General features: G+C 42.7%; 1 protein-coding gene across 1 annotated transcript in view; it reads right to left on the reverse strand.

Moving 5' to 3' along the window:
* The window catches only part of pcdh15a (protocadherin-related 15a), a 175,293-nt gene that overhangs the window by 76,557 nt on the left and 83,736 nt on the right, over positions 1–15,000 (reverse strand). The window contains exons 19-21 of the mRNA XM_076286445.1: positions 13,009–13,137; positions 5,837–6,142; positions 409–636 (exon numbers count right to left, since the gene is read on the reverse strand). Coding sequence (XP_076142560.1) covers positions 409–636; positions 5,837–6,142; positions 13,009–13,137 — 663 coding nt within the window. The remainder of the gene's footprint in view (positions 1–408; positions 637–5,836; positions 6,143–13,008; positions 13,138–15,000) is intronic.

Below are 15,000 nucleotides of genomic sequence, written 5' to 3' on the forward strand. Positions count from 1 at the left end.
AGTCACAAACCTAATGAGTCACTCAGCCTGTGAATAGCACTTCCTGGCTGAGGCTAGCACATATGGACCTCGGCTAAACATGCACATCTCTCTCTCACACACTGTGTGTGTGTATGTATGTGTGTGTATGTGGGTGTATGTGTGTGTTTGTGTGTGTTTGTGTGTGTTGATGCTCTACAGCTGAGGTGGCCTTCAAAGCCTCTGATCGTCAAAAGCATGTGATATTCTGTAGGACATTCCTCTGTTCAATCAACTGAATAGGTCAGTGGTTTTATTGATTGGCTTCTCAGCAGGCAAAGTATATCATTTTCTAAGCAATACATTATTGAGAGAGACAAACAGTCAGAGAGAGAGAGAGAGAGAGAGAGAGATGGATATGTGAGATCTTGCTGGTGTGCATCCTCTCACCTTGATCCTAACGATCACCGTGGCGACGCCCGGGGGGAGGATGCCGCCATGGTCCAGCGCCTCCACCTTGAAGGTGTAGTTGGCACCGTCCTTCCCGCTCAGGTCCTCGAAGTCCAGCGACTGCAGGATGGACAGTGCCCCCGTCAGGCGGTCCACGGCGAAGAGCTGCCGAGCATCCTCTGACATGATGCGGTACGTCACATTGGAGTCCAGATCCGCATCAAATGCCTAAGAGATGCCGAAAGAAGGGAAGAGAGAGAAAAAGACAAAAGAAAAAAAGAGTGACAGCAAGGTAAGAACACAAACTACACAGTCACTGGTGAGTGCTATTATAGATAGATAGATAGATAGATAGATAGATAGATAGATAGATAGATAGATAAAAGAAACAAAAAAAAGAAAATACAAGAAAAGAACATATGAAGAGTTCAGATGCAAAAGCCCTTTAAACGTCACCTCCGTCAAAAATTAGATAACAATGGCAAGTGAATGCTTTTCACACATAGTAGGTTATACGTTAATCAAATAGCTTCAAAACCCGCTAAATACCATTCTCTTTCCGGTCTGAAATATTGATTTGTAGGCAAAAGCCTATAGGAGCCTGATAAAAAAAAAAAAAATTAAAAGAAAGTGGTCAGACAGATTTAGAGGGTTTTGCATCTGAACTCTTCATATATTGATTCTACAAAAAAAGTTCACTAAAGTGTAAAAATATAGACTCTTCAAAAACTAGATGTACCGCAGAGCGGTACAAAATATGACCGCCGCTTAGTCCGGCACATTTTTTCCACAAAAATAAGTCACGCTTGTCAAATTGTGTTCATTTCCTACTTTGTTCCTGCTTAGCTTCAGTAATTCAGCAAAGTCAGGGTATCTGCTGGTCTGGCAGCTGGCTAAAAACAAAAGGTGAAAGGCATATATGATTCGGTAACACTTTATAATAACTACACACAATTCATCATTTATTAAGCCTTTGTTACTTATTAGTTAATGGTTTGTTCATCATTTGTAATTTCTAATTTATCATCAGTAAAGCATTTGTTCACACAGTTATAAATAGTTTGTTCATAGTAAATAAGCCTATATCTAAAATATGTTTATACATTATTGTTAATACTTAATAAATGATGCAATAATATGTCTTAGATTAAGTAATATTTCCATTATTTAACAGTTGTTACATACACATGAACTAATGATTAGTTAGGGTGAGGATACATATTTTATAAACCACTTCCTAATACTATAATTCATGATTAACTCAGGAGTTACAAGTGGTTAGTTAATGATATTTTGTGAGCTCATCTAAAGTGAGGACATTTTATGCCTTGCAACACATTTACAAATGAATTATAAAGTTCACACTTGCATTTATTCATTTAGCCGACACTTTCACCCAAAGCGGCTTACACATGTCAATGAAATTAAAGGGCAAGGCCACATTGGTGGACGCTGGGGCTTGAACCCCCAACTTTATGGGTTACTGCATGGTAACCTGACTCCCTATCCACTACACTACCTCTGTCCAGTAGTATTACAACAGTCAATTCAAAAATATAATATAGATATGCGTGTTTACTATGAACAAACCATTTTTAACTGTGTGTAAACATGATTTACAGATGAGAATTAATGTAGGAATAATGCTTTACAAACGAAGAATACAGCATTTAATAATAGTTTACAGATGTTTAATAACAGTGTGTAGTAGAAGAAAACAGAAACTCTTTCATAGTTGTAGGGGTCTCTATCTGGGCCAAGGTAGTGTAGTGGATAAGGAGCTGGACTAGCATGCAGTAGCCTGAAAAGTTGGGGGTTCGATTCCCGGCTTTCAATGTTATGTCAATGGCATTGTGTGTACGTCGCTTGTCTGCTAAATGAATGAATGTGAATGTAATCTTTACAACTCATTTGAAAATGTGTTGCAAGGCATAGAAAGTCCTCACTTTAGATAAGCTCACAAAATATTATTAACTAACCCCTTGTAACTCCTGAGTTAATCATGAATTATAGTATTAGGAAGTGGTTTATAACATATGTATCCTCACCCTAACTAATCATTAGTGCATGTGTATGTAACAACTATTAAATAATGGAAATATTACTTCATCAACAAAATACTATTGCATAATTTATTAAGTATTAACAATAATGTATAAACATATTTTAGATATAGGCTTATTTACTATGAACAAACCATTTATAACTGTGTGTACACATACTTTATTTATGAAAATTAACATATGAACAATGCTTTACAAATGATGAACAAAGCATTTTGTAATAGTTTGCAACTGGTTTATAATAAGAAAATGATTTCATTATAAATGGTTGTTTTATTACTTATTATGTATAAATCATGTACTTACAAACATATTTTTTGGATAGGATTATTTACTATGAACAAACCATTTATAACTGTGTGAACAAATGCTTTACTGATTATAAATTATGTATGAACAAGAAATTACTAATGATGAACAAACCCTTAACTAATAAGTAACAAAGGCTTAATAAATGATGAATTGTGTGTAGTTATTATAAAGTGTTACCTATGATTCTAACTGTCTCACTGATTTGCATTATGCACACTCAATTCTCACTGGTATCTGCTAGACAAGTACCAAAACATGATTAGTTCATAGATTTCACATGTAAAATACATTTTATACAAACCCACCCCCATCTTGCCTGTTCATAATTCTGAGAAATTGTTGAAATGTGTGTGCATGTGTGCGTGTACGTGTTTATGTGTGTGTGTGTGTGTGTGTGTGTGTGTGTGTGTGTGTGTCATACGTATGATTACTGTGAATGTAAGTGTGTGTGTGAATATCTGTTTATGCACATGTGTGCATATGGAATTGGTTAACATGACCCCTGGAGGCAAACATATGCAAAAAATCGGTCATCCTAGGCCCTACGGTTCTCAAGATATTGACAGAAAACTCTGTTGGTGTACGGTCACTAAATGTACACATAAATTCATTTATTGTATGGCCGACCATCGAAAGTTCAGGGAACATTGCATGCATTCAGAGAGTGTCAAAATGATCCTACACTTTCAATTTTGTGCAGTTTTGACCATGTCAGCCAGAGATATTGTGATTACACCTAATTTTTTGCTTTTTAATTTTTAACCAGGTGGCGCTATACATGAATTGAGTGGTAATGGGATGGGTTGACATGGCCCCTTAAGACCAACATACACAAAAAAGGTGGTCCACCTAGGCCCTACGGTTCTTGAGATATTCACAGAAAACTGTGTCCGCCCTACCCTCCTTTCGGGGGGTCCAGTCCAGCGGGGGGGCTACAGATCAAAACGAAAAACAATGGTTCCATGCTATCCTTGTGGGGCTACATGCCCACCAAGTTTCGTGCACCCCGGTCTTTCAGTGTCCTTGACGGAAAATTGGCCATGCGAAAAAGAAAACAAAAAGAAAAAAAAAATCTGACTAAACCTATATGACCGCCGCTTCGCTGCGCGGCGGTCATAATAAGTAGAGGTACTGTGCACATCCAGTGACACCCAGAATACTACCCCCAGACACCCACAAAGCTATCATTCCACACCAGCACTTAACCCTAATTAAAGGTGATACCTTACTGACAATGGAATTTAAGAAATACATCTCTTTTGCTCTTCAGTTAGTTATCAGTGTGTGGAAACTAAACCTTTGAGGCTGTTTCTTTTGATATGAGAGGCTCAGGGAATTACACTCTGAACAGCTTCAACGAAGGTGAAGAAATATATAAATAAAAAAAGGATGAGACACCTCTTTCCCCCTCCTGGGGAGAGAGCATCAGGAAGAGGCAGGCAGGCAGCCTGAGCTCTTTATCGAGCCCGGATGGGTGTCTGTCACATGGGAGCTTTTTCTCCATGAGGGCAGCCTCCATGGAGCGCCCTGGAGGATGCACGTGAGATATCGCACAGATAGTGTGTCTCCTCCCCTCAGTCTGTCCAGCGGGACACCTTCCTGTCGTTACGTCCATCTCCCCATCTGGCCACACATCCTTCCTGCGGCTCAAAAAGCAGGCATGTGAATGTGTCTGGGGATTCTCAAAGCTTTTGCCCGATTTTGTCCCTTTTAGCCAGTTTGCGTACCGGTACTTTCCCTCCCTCGGTCGGTCCATGATATTAGCATACGTGGAGAGGCAGCAGTGGTCTTGAATCTCGACCGCGTGGTTGTGAGTCATTATTGCTTTGGATAAAAGCATCTTCTAAATACCTATATTACTTATTTATTACTTATGAATATAATTTATTACTTATAAACACTAATTTACTTTATATATATGTAAAAAAACAACAACTGTGCAATACCAAACCCTGTTATGGTCAAATCATGCAAACGTGCGCGCTAAAATATTATGGATAAGATTTAGATTAACATCCTGTGGCATACAGTGGACCCACCCATGTCCATCCATATGTTAAGTAAATTATGGCTCTGCTGCTCAAGAGGAAATTAATGCCCTGAAGTGGTGGGGAAAATGGCTAACTGTATAAGACGAGCGACGGCTTTAAAGTGAACTGGAGCTTTTAGCACCATACATCTGAGGATCCATGTTTGAAGTTGGGAAACATTTATAAGATGCTTTGAAGTTCTCCGGGGGACCAATGTATTTAAATCAGAAGATGAATGTTCACTGCGTGAGCATTTATCCTCCTATCCTTTTACCACAAGATCATTCACTCTCTTTCTTTCTTACATGAGGGCAAAACTGGCTTTCTGAACATTGATTCCAACTCTTTTGTTCTGTGATCGGGAGAGCTGGAATGTGGAGTGTATGGCCATCAGAGAGGCCTGAGAATATAGCTATCAGAACCGGTTAATCAAGCCCCGAGCAGTGTGCCAGGCTGGAGGCGATCCCAGAGACAAAAAAACAGGTCACACATTACATTGAGACTGCAGACCACAGAGAGCTACCGCTTCTCCTACCGCAGCCCTGGGCCAGCCCTCTGATGGCCGCCGCCTGCTGTGGGGAGGGCCAAAACAATGGAGGGCTTTGAGTGGAAGGCTATGAAACATGGCGAGTTATAAGCTATGAGCTCGGAGGCATAGCTTGTTGGGCATAAAGCTCTCTCAGCTCAGGGCTGTTTGAGGCAGTTCCAGTTGATCCCAGATTTCAGGGATAACGAGTAGAGAGCAATGGGTTTGGGTTTCAGTGGGAATCGGAAGAAAGGCTCAATCGATTTTATGTATGAGGAGGGGTGTGTTATGTCATTGTTTTAAAGACTGGAGGACCTTTTGTTTAACAGGAGTTCTTTTACAATTCACTTCACCTTTGCTGAAGACAATGTAAGGAGTTGATTGCATCCAAGAGTAAAGGTCAAGACACAGGGGAAACAGACACTGCTACAGTCAGCAAGGTATGGCATTCTTTCAAACCTAACAAGTCGAGTGCAGATCTCTCCATCAGTACTTACGCTGAGCTGGAGGATGACGCTCCCTGCGGGGCTGTTTTCTGGAACGTTCACTGTGTAGGTGGGCTCCGAGAAAACGGGGCTGTTGTCGTTGATGTCAATCACGTCCACCTGCAGGATGAGGGTGCTGCGGCGAGGGTCGACCGCCCCGTCCGAGGCCTCCACCACCAGCTCATAGTGGCCGAAGCGCTCGCGGTCCAACGGCACCGCTGTGAAGATGCTGCCGTTCACTGTGATGTTGAAGAGTGAGGCGTACGTTAGCAGACGATAACGCACCTCCCCGTTTCTACCTGCGTCCGGATCTTTGGCCTGTCAGAAAGGAAGACGACAGGAAAGGGAACAGGACAAAGAGAGCAAGAGAAAGAGAGAGAGACTATTTAAAAAACAACAGTGGGAAACCATTGAAAAAGACAATAATAAGAACATTTCACCTCCATAACAAGCCTCCCACATCACATGCAATAGTATCACATCACCATATAGGGACAGACAGATTAGCAGTGAACAAACAGACCCAGAGCACTGAATTAGTCAGGAGAACACAGGTGCACACAGTCTCACCCTTAACATTGCATTGCATTGCATTGCATAATTGGCCTTGGGTACGGAACACATTTGATCCTTTTCAAAGGGCCTAATTGAGAACACAGCCACCCACATATACACAAGCACACACACACACACACACACACGCCTCCTCTGTGCAACTCTCATTTTCCTCTCACTCTACACTTCCTAATTTGCGAAAGCTGGGCGAGCCTCGGCGGTTCGAAAGGTCATCCGAGCCTTATCTGCAGTCCATTAAACAAAGAGAGCCTGAGAAAACTTCTTTCCAAACACCCACAGCACTGAGAGCTAACAAAGCAGCCGGGACGACAAAAAAATCAGAATACAGGGGTAATCTTTAAAGCAGAGGAGGGGAGGAAGATAAAGGGGGGAAAAATAGAGAGAGAAAAAGAGAGAGATAGAAACAGAGAGAGGAGGGTATAAAGACAGAGGGAGAAAGAGAGTGAAATAAAGAATGAGAAAGAGTGGAAAAGAGAGAGAAAGAGAAAGAAAAGAGAGACAGAATGGTGGGAGAAAGTGAACAAGAGCACAGTTAGCTCCAGTGCGCACATGCTAGCTGATTAGCATGTCATCGTTCATCTGCCCGCTGCACTAATGGCTTTTAGACGCCGATGCTAATTCCCTTTTACAGTAATTAACTGGAGAGAGAGAGGGGAAGAGGGAGATAGCGGGAGAGAGAGATAGAGAGAGGGAGGGGGAGAGATGAGGAGATCACAGGCAGGGGTGGAGGAAGAGGAGGGCAGGTGAAATACTAGCACAGGGGCGATAACCCCTGAAGCACATCTCTCTGAGTCCGAGCAAGCGCAGAGAGCTGATCACAGCTCAGCTTTGCCTTTCAGGTCCGCAGAGAAGAGGATTTGGTCAAGAGCGACAGCGAACTGACAAGAGATCAGGCTTACTTCTCTCTCTCTCTCTCTCTCTCTCTTTCTCTCTCTCTCTCTCTCTCTCCGGATGGCTGATTTGATATTTTAGAGCTTGGCTGATTTTTAACCCTGGATCTATAGTGCGTTGTAAAGAGCAAGGATAGAGAGGAAGATAAAGAGAAAGGGACAAAAAGAGATAGAGAGTGAGAGAGAAACAGAGAGAGAGTGAGAGAGAAAGAGACAGAACAAATAGAAGGATAAGGGACAGCTTTGGACATTGAAGGAGTGAGGAAAAGAGACAAGAAAGTGCAAGAAAGAGAGAAAGAGAGAGATAAGGGAGGTGAGGGAGGAGATGAGATGAGAGGAAGAGGGATGAGAAGACAGAAAGAGAGGGATAGAAAGCGAGAGCAGAAAGAGGGATAGAAAACCAGATTTGGACAGTGAGGAAGTGAGGGAGAAAATGAGAGGAGAGAAGGAGAGAGAGCGAGAGCCAGAAGGCTCGTGGAGATGAGTCAACTCTCGCCTTTATCTTTCCATACAAAAAGGTCGGGAAGACTCCCAAATGCCACGGGCAACAGCGATCCATCAGGAAGAAAAGATGCTGAGGAGGAGAGAAATGAGAGATGGAGGGAGGGGCCCAGAAGGGAGGAGAGGAGAGGAAGAGTAGGGCAAAAGAAAAAAGAAGGGAACAGATGGGGTGAGAGTGAAACAATTGGGGAGGAGGACAGGAGAAGAGGACAGGCCCCATGAGGTGTGTATGTGTATGTGTGTGTGTGTGTGTGTCTGTGTGTGTGTGGGTGGAGGGGGGGGTGGAGGAGGGAAGAGATTGAGGGTAGAATGGCTGAACAGCGAGAGGAATGACACCATCAGCTAATGAGAGAAATGAAATGAATCTATCCGCGGCGAGAGGAGATTTCCGCCATGATTCCTGGAGCTCTGCTCACTCCCACACGCAATAGAGCTGAGATGGGCTTCAGATGTTTTCTTAATGTGCGCCCTGTCAGGAAGATAAGATAGCATGCGCCTATGGAAGCGATAAAATCATTAACTAAGCAGAACATGTAAACAAAGACACACACACACACACACATACATACATAAACATAACCGTGCCATATGCGCGTAAAAGGGCTCAGAACCTTAAGCTTAGCAACATGCCCTGAGCCATCTGTTCTAAAGGAGAAATTAATTTCAGAGAAACCCTTCACGCCGCTAAACCTCAAATGCACAAATGGCAAAGGAAATTACAACTGTGACAAAACGCCACAGAGCCAAACAAACCACAGCTGATAATCAAATCCCCCCCCACTAACCGGCGACTTCCATCAGCCCCAAGCACATGTTTTATGACTTAGCCAATTAGCATTAAAGCTACTGTATATGATGCGCAGGGAAGTTTTAGCCTGCGATATAGAGAGAGACAGAGAGAGAGAGAGAGAGAGAGAAAGAGAGAAAGAAAGAGAGAGGGAGTACGCTGTCATAACCACACACTTGCTGCACTGATGGGCCTCCAAGACAGCATATGGGGGCAATAGAGAGGATTACGCAGAAGGAGGGGCAGTAAAGTGGTTATGAGTCCAGCTGTGCCAGAGAAACTGCCCCCCTGAGGGGACGACTGAGCCAAGATGTGAAGAGGACCACTTTGACTGGACTTGAAGTCCAGGGACAGATCCTCCACCATCGAGCAGACCAGATTAATGCAGACAAGCTAAATATGAATATTACTAATTTGAATATGCATTGTTATTTAATGAAATTAAATTAAAATGAAGGTTGAAATCAGTGGATAATAGCATGCACATACAGCAATTACTGCAAATTATTATATAGTGATGAACATTTTTAAGGTGTTGCTTGGCATTCACTGCACCATTCATTAGATGGAGTCAGATATAAAGGAAGGAATCCGCCAGGGGTCTCATCAGTTTAAATAAAACACACAGCAGGGGGAGAGGCATTCACTAATACAAAGGATCACCACACTAGGCCATTAGCACGTAACACACTGGCTCTCACAAAGACCTCACACTGACCTGAACATGAGAGTGAAAGCATAAATACACTCTAACGCTACAGAGAGAATGAACTAACCTCCTACTCATTTGTAAGGGGTTATGGGAATCACATAAACACTGAACCCAACACTACAATGTAAACATCTTCAGCCAAAAACAATGCATTAAATAGGAACTAAAAACTAGCATAGAAGTACATGATCAAACATTTATATTTTCTTGTCTTTTTCTTTGGCAGAACTGGAATGTAGAAAGCTCAATTGTGTATGCAATAAATTGCAATAGCTTGAATATAGGAAATTCCAGTGTATCCTATTTTGTCATGCTTATCCAGCTGGCTGAAGATGATGCGGCAGCATGGTATGTGAGTTAAAGTGTGTGTCTGGTAATGAAGCAGCGGCCAGAGGCAGAAAGAGGACCCAGACGCTTGGCACGCTAGGCCCCAGACACAGAGCTCAGATGACATTTGCAAGGCTGTGGGATCCATCTTGAGCTTCAGGCTCCATTGGGTCTCAGGCTGTTGAAATAGGGCCTGTGCACTGCAGGGCAGCGGTGTTAGGCAGACCTGGCAGTGGTGACTCTACAGAGCTCTGGGACTATGAGTATGAGTGGGTTTAAAAAGCCAAAACTCAAAACGAAACGTGGCGCTCTGGCCATGACGAGAGCGAGTGATGAAATGGAGGGAAATAATGAAATGGTGAAAGAGGAAGTGTAGTGGCCAACCACATTTGTCTGAGACATGGTTCACTTTGGGAAAGTTCTTCAGATGTGTGTGTGTGTGTGTGCGTGTGTGCGTGCGTGCGTGCGTGCGTGCGTGCGTGCGTATGTATGTATGTGTGTGTGTGTGTGTGACTCCTAAAATAACCATAATAATAATAATACCTTTGACTTATATAACCCCTTTCATGGTACCCAAGGTCGCTTTACAACGCATGGATGGGGGGACCTCACTAGTAACCACCACCAATGTGTAGCACCCACCTGGTGATGCACGGCAGCCATTATGCGCCAGAACGCTCACCACACACCAGCTTGAGATGGAGAGTGATGGAGTGAATGAGCCAATTACAGTGGGGAATGATTAGGGGGCCAGATTGAATGAGCCAGGTTGGGAATTTAGCCAGGACGCCGGGGAATCCCCTACTCTTTACGATAAGTGCCATGGGATCTTTAATGACCACAGTGAGTCAGGACCTCGGTTTAACGTCTCATCTGAAGGACGGCATCTCCTACAGTGCAGTGTCCCGGTCACAGCACTGGGGCATTGGGATCGATCTTTTTTGGCCAGAGGGAAGAGTGCCACCTACTGGCCACCCACCAACACCACTTCCAACAGCAACCTAGTTTTCCAAGGAGGTCTCCCATCCAAGTACTAACCAGGCCCACAACTGCTTAGCTTCAGTAATTCAGCTAAGATAAGGTATCCATTGGTCTGGCTGCTGGCTGCTATCTAGTGAACCAGCCCACATTTCCACCAGTTTAGAACCGAACCATGCTGCCCTACAAAGGCTAAGAGCAGTATCTGCACTTTTTCAAAAAACATGTTTTTGCACAAATAAGAAGTACATGATCTGCTCTTCATTACTGCATTCTGCCTTCGTTTCACTTGCCCTTACTCTAATAGGGTGTGTGTGTGTGTGTGTGTGTGTGTGTGTGTGCACAGGGACAGACTGGGACTTAAAAAAGGCCCTGGACTTTCATCTAAAAAGGCACATTACCATTCACACCCACACACACATTAGGTGTCTATCATGATACAGTCTCACAATGTTAAATGCCAGTGAAAGTATCATATTCAAAATAGTCAGTCGGATTTTACAAAAAGTAATTAACATATACTTTGACAAATATAAGCAGCAGTGTGCAAAGGTGTCAAAGGTTAGATTTTGGTGTGCAGCAATGCAATATTGCTTGACATTAAAGTCTACAAGAATACCCAATTGATTTCGTTCCATTTTTACATAAATGTTTATAAATGACAGAGTTGCCATTGTTAAGGCATCAAGCAGCATATCTTTACTAAAAATGTAGTAAGTACCTCCTCAATTAATATAAAAACTGAGTGATTATGAGAACTTGCTACACTTACGGAGTAATGCAAAGGCAAAGTACAGTATAGCCTATAAAACTACCAAATTTTACCTAAATGTCAAAAAACAAAATGTTTAATATTCACCTCACTTTGATCTATCTAAGTGTACCCCTTGTTGTTGAATATAATTTGATGCTTATACTTGGTGTAAGAAAAACACAAAAAGCTGTTTTTCTCAGTTTGGCATTTTTGCAGATCCTGCTCTTTGGCTTTGTAGGGCAAAATTAATGAGATGCATAAACGGGAGAATAATATGAACAGTTGCCCCCGTAAAAACGGTAGAAATTAGCTGTTTAAAATGCTAGTCAATGTCTGCAGTGTAATGTTAGTTGACTAGTTTTGTTTACTCATGGTAACAGTTGATATGGACAGAAAACTCATGCTTTTAGCCTTCTCCCCTCTGAACGGTAAAGTGACACGCCCACTCCGGTTTGCAGGAATAACCAACTATTTTCTGGTTCAATCTCCGAACCAAAGTGCCACGTTATGAACCATGTTTTGCTTGGTCGAAATGCTCCGACCGGTTCAAAAGTTGGTTCATAAATGGGAACGGAGCTGGTTTTCTGTCGGTGGTTAAGACCTATTTGAGGGACTATGAATTCATATTACAAAAGAATACACCAAAATCCCACTCTCAAGGACCCTCTCTTGTGTGAGTTAATAAATAAGTGAGTTAGTGAGTGAATACTAAAATTAAATGTAAAACGATAAAAGTAAGAGTTTATGGTGTATGTTTTTCATTATAATCGCTTGTAATTTATTACATTGTAATAACATAGGTTATTACATGACCAAGTACAGTCTGGGTTTTGTTTAACAAGTGTAAGCAAAAAATCGAAAGTCTCTTGTCTGTGGTCTGCCTGCATTGTATTTTCCTGCAGAATGAATTCCCTGAAAATGTGAGAATCTCACCTACTTTGAAGACAATGCGATGCTAATCTCTATTCACATCAATTGTACGGCGCGACACAAGAAATCCACCTGCTAATTGTCATGTCAAAACTATTGATACAGACATCAAAAAGCTCGGGAAGAAAAACAAGCAACAAAGCAGAACGCCCTGTCAGTCAATGTAATGTGCACCTGAACGCCTCGCAGTGAAACACGGCAGACAAGCCCCTCTCTCTCCCTCTCTGATTATGCCTCTAACCAACCAAGGTCTGATTAATCTTCAACACTAATTAGAAATCCCTGCTGCTTGGCGAAGCAAGGCACATGGCATCATCACCGCTGGCTCTTACGATGCTTCGGTGGCTCAAATCATTCCTTAAAGTGTGTGCCTGTGTGTGTGTGCTTGTGTGTATGTGTGTGTGTGTGTGTGTGTGTGTGTGTGTGTGTGTGTGTGTGTGTGTGTGTGTGTGTTTGTGTCTTTTACCTAATCAGTTTCACCGTCGTAAAATGACTGATATCCTAATTTGTCTGAAGAGTGGCTTCACAATGGTAGCATGGCATGTGAGTGTGTGTGTGTGTGTGTGTGTGTGTGTGTGTGTGTGTGTGTGTGCACCCACGCATAAGACATTATAATAAGAGGAGTGTAGGAGAGGAGTGAAGTCAGGTCATGGTCGCACTACACAAACAACACAAGCACTCTGCATATCTTTATGCATTCACATGAATGCAGAGGTCACACTAACTGACCCGAACTTGCCCCACAAAGAGGTTTGCTCTCTCCTCCTGGACAGTGAGGTTCCTGGGTAGGGTCAGGTCAAAAGTGGGGTCGTTGTCGTTGACGTCTGTCACCACGATGAGAACAGTAGTAGTGGATGTCTGGGAAAGAAAAGATGGTACACTCGTTTAATCCAACATGTGAATGTCTTTATTGGGCTGTGCTGTCAGCCTCTTCTTCTTATCACTCTGGGTAAAAAAATGTTCAATAATGCAGTGTGAATTTAGCACAAGATATCACACACACACACACACACACCTTCACACACCTCCAAACGCACACACACACACAAACACACACCCCTTCACATACCTCCAAACACACACACACACACACTAACACACACACACACACACACACACGCATATGATAAATGGGTCCCCTGAGACCATCATTGCAGTTTGTCCCGCTCTGAGGGAAAGGCATGTGTGCAAGGAGAAAGCATGAGAACTGACCCATGAAAAGTCACCTTCAGGTGAACAGCCTGTGGTCTATGGTCTACCCCTAGCACTACCACAGTCCCTTATCACCCCACCAGTGTTCTAAGGTCTAGCACTACCACGGTCTCTCACCACCCCACCAGTGTTCTATGGTCTACCCCTAGCGCTACCACGGTCCCTTATCACCCCACCAGTGTTCTAAGGTCTACCCCTAGCTCTACGACGGTCCCTTATCACCCCACCAGTGCCCTGATAAAAACCCTACTTTACTGAATGGCCTGCTCAATGTTAGGGGATAGAGCCATCCATCTCCACACAGCTCATAGAACAGGGGGCCACTGGGGACTTCATCTGAGCCTCATCCTGCAGTGGGGAAATACCGCTGAAGAGGACACAAGATGGACGCTGCACGGACAAACGGAATAATGAAACACTGACAGGATATTGGACGAGAGTGAAGGCCAAATAGATCACGTGTGCTGTACATCTTGTGCCGCAAGGAAAAGAAAAACTGTACTCCAACCCCAAGAAAGCACTTTTTGGAAGAGTTTGGAAGAAAACTACTAAAACGTTCTCCATACAAGCATGTACTGTACAAGTTAGAGTGATGACCTCCCGTTTGACCCGTGTTCTAACTCTGTAAGACCAGCCTTGAATAATCCATGCCAGCAGCAGGTCTATTTGCTTTACATAAGCAGATACTGTACCAGCTGCTAGACCCATTCAGCAATCTAATCAAGATCACTTCCCCTCTTACGTCCACTGCATTGCTTCTAGTGCATTCTGTAATGTTCTTTAGTGCATTATGTTCTTTGGTGCATTCTGTTATGTTTTTTGGTGCATTCTGTTATGTTCTAGTGCATTCTGTTATGTTCTTTGGTGCATTATGTTCTTTGGTGCATTCTGTTATGTTCTTTGGTGCATTCTGTTATGTTCTTTGGTGCATTATGTTATGTTCTAGTGCATTCTGTTATGTTCTTTAGTGCATTATGTTCTTTAGTGCATTATGTTATGTTCTAGTGCATTATGTTATGTTCTTTAGTGCATTATGTTCTTTAGTGCATTCTGTTATGTTCTTTAGTGCATTATGTTCTTTGGTGCATTCTGTTATGTTCTTTAGTGCATTCTGATATGTTCTTTGGTGCATTCTGTTATGTTCTTTAGTGTATTCTGTTATGTTCTTTGGTGCAATCTGTTCTCTTACACCAGTCTGATCTGATGACAAGTGATTTAAACCAAACTGCATTTATAACTCTTGGTGTAACCTTGGAGACACGAGAGAAGAAATAAATATGACTCAGTATTTGGTCATCTGAATAGCTGCTTGAGAGTTGTTACCTGTCTAAATCCGAGAGGAAAGGAGAGGACAGGAGAGGAGAAGAGAGGAGAGTGTGGACTGAATGTGTCTGAAGTGGAGATATGCAGGCATGTCTGACACTTCAGACCATGTATTTCATTTGACACACACAGCTGCACTGCACTGTCAATTATGCCCTATTCACTTGTGTTGTAGCAGCAGCGCAT

The sequence above is a fragment of the Alosa pseudoharengus genome, unplaced genomic scaffold, assembly GCF_046254945.1.
Source record: "Alosa pseudoharengus isolate Yale_2024_CS ecotype anadromous, Long Island Sound unplaced genomic scaffold, YU_APseudo_1.1 YU_APseudo_1.1_scf_15, whole genome shotgun sequence".
In the NCBI taxonomy this organism is placed as follows: Eukaryota; Metazoa; Chordata; class Actinopteri; order Clupeiformes; family Clupeidae; genus Alosa; species Alosa pseudoharengus.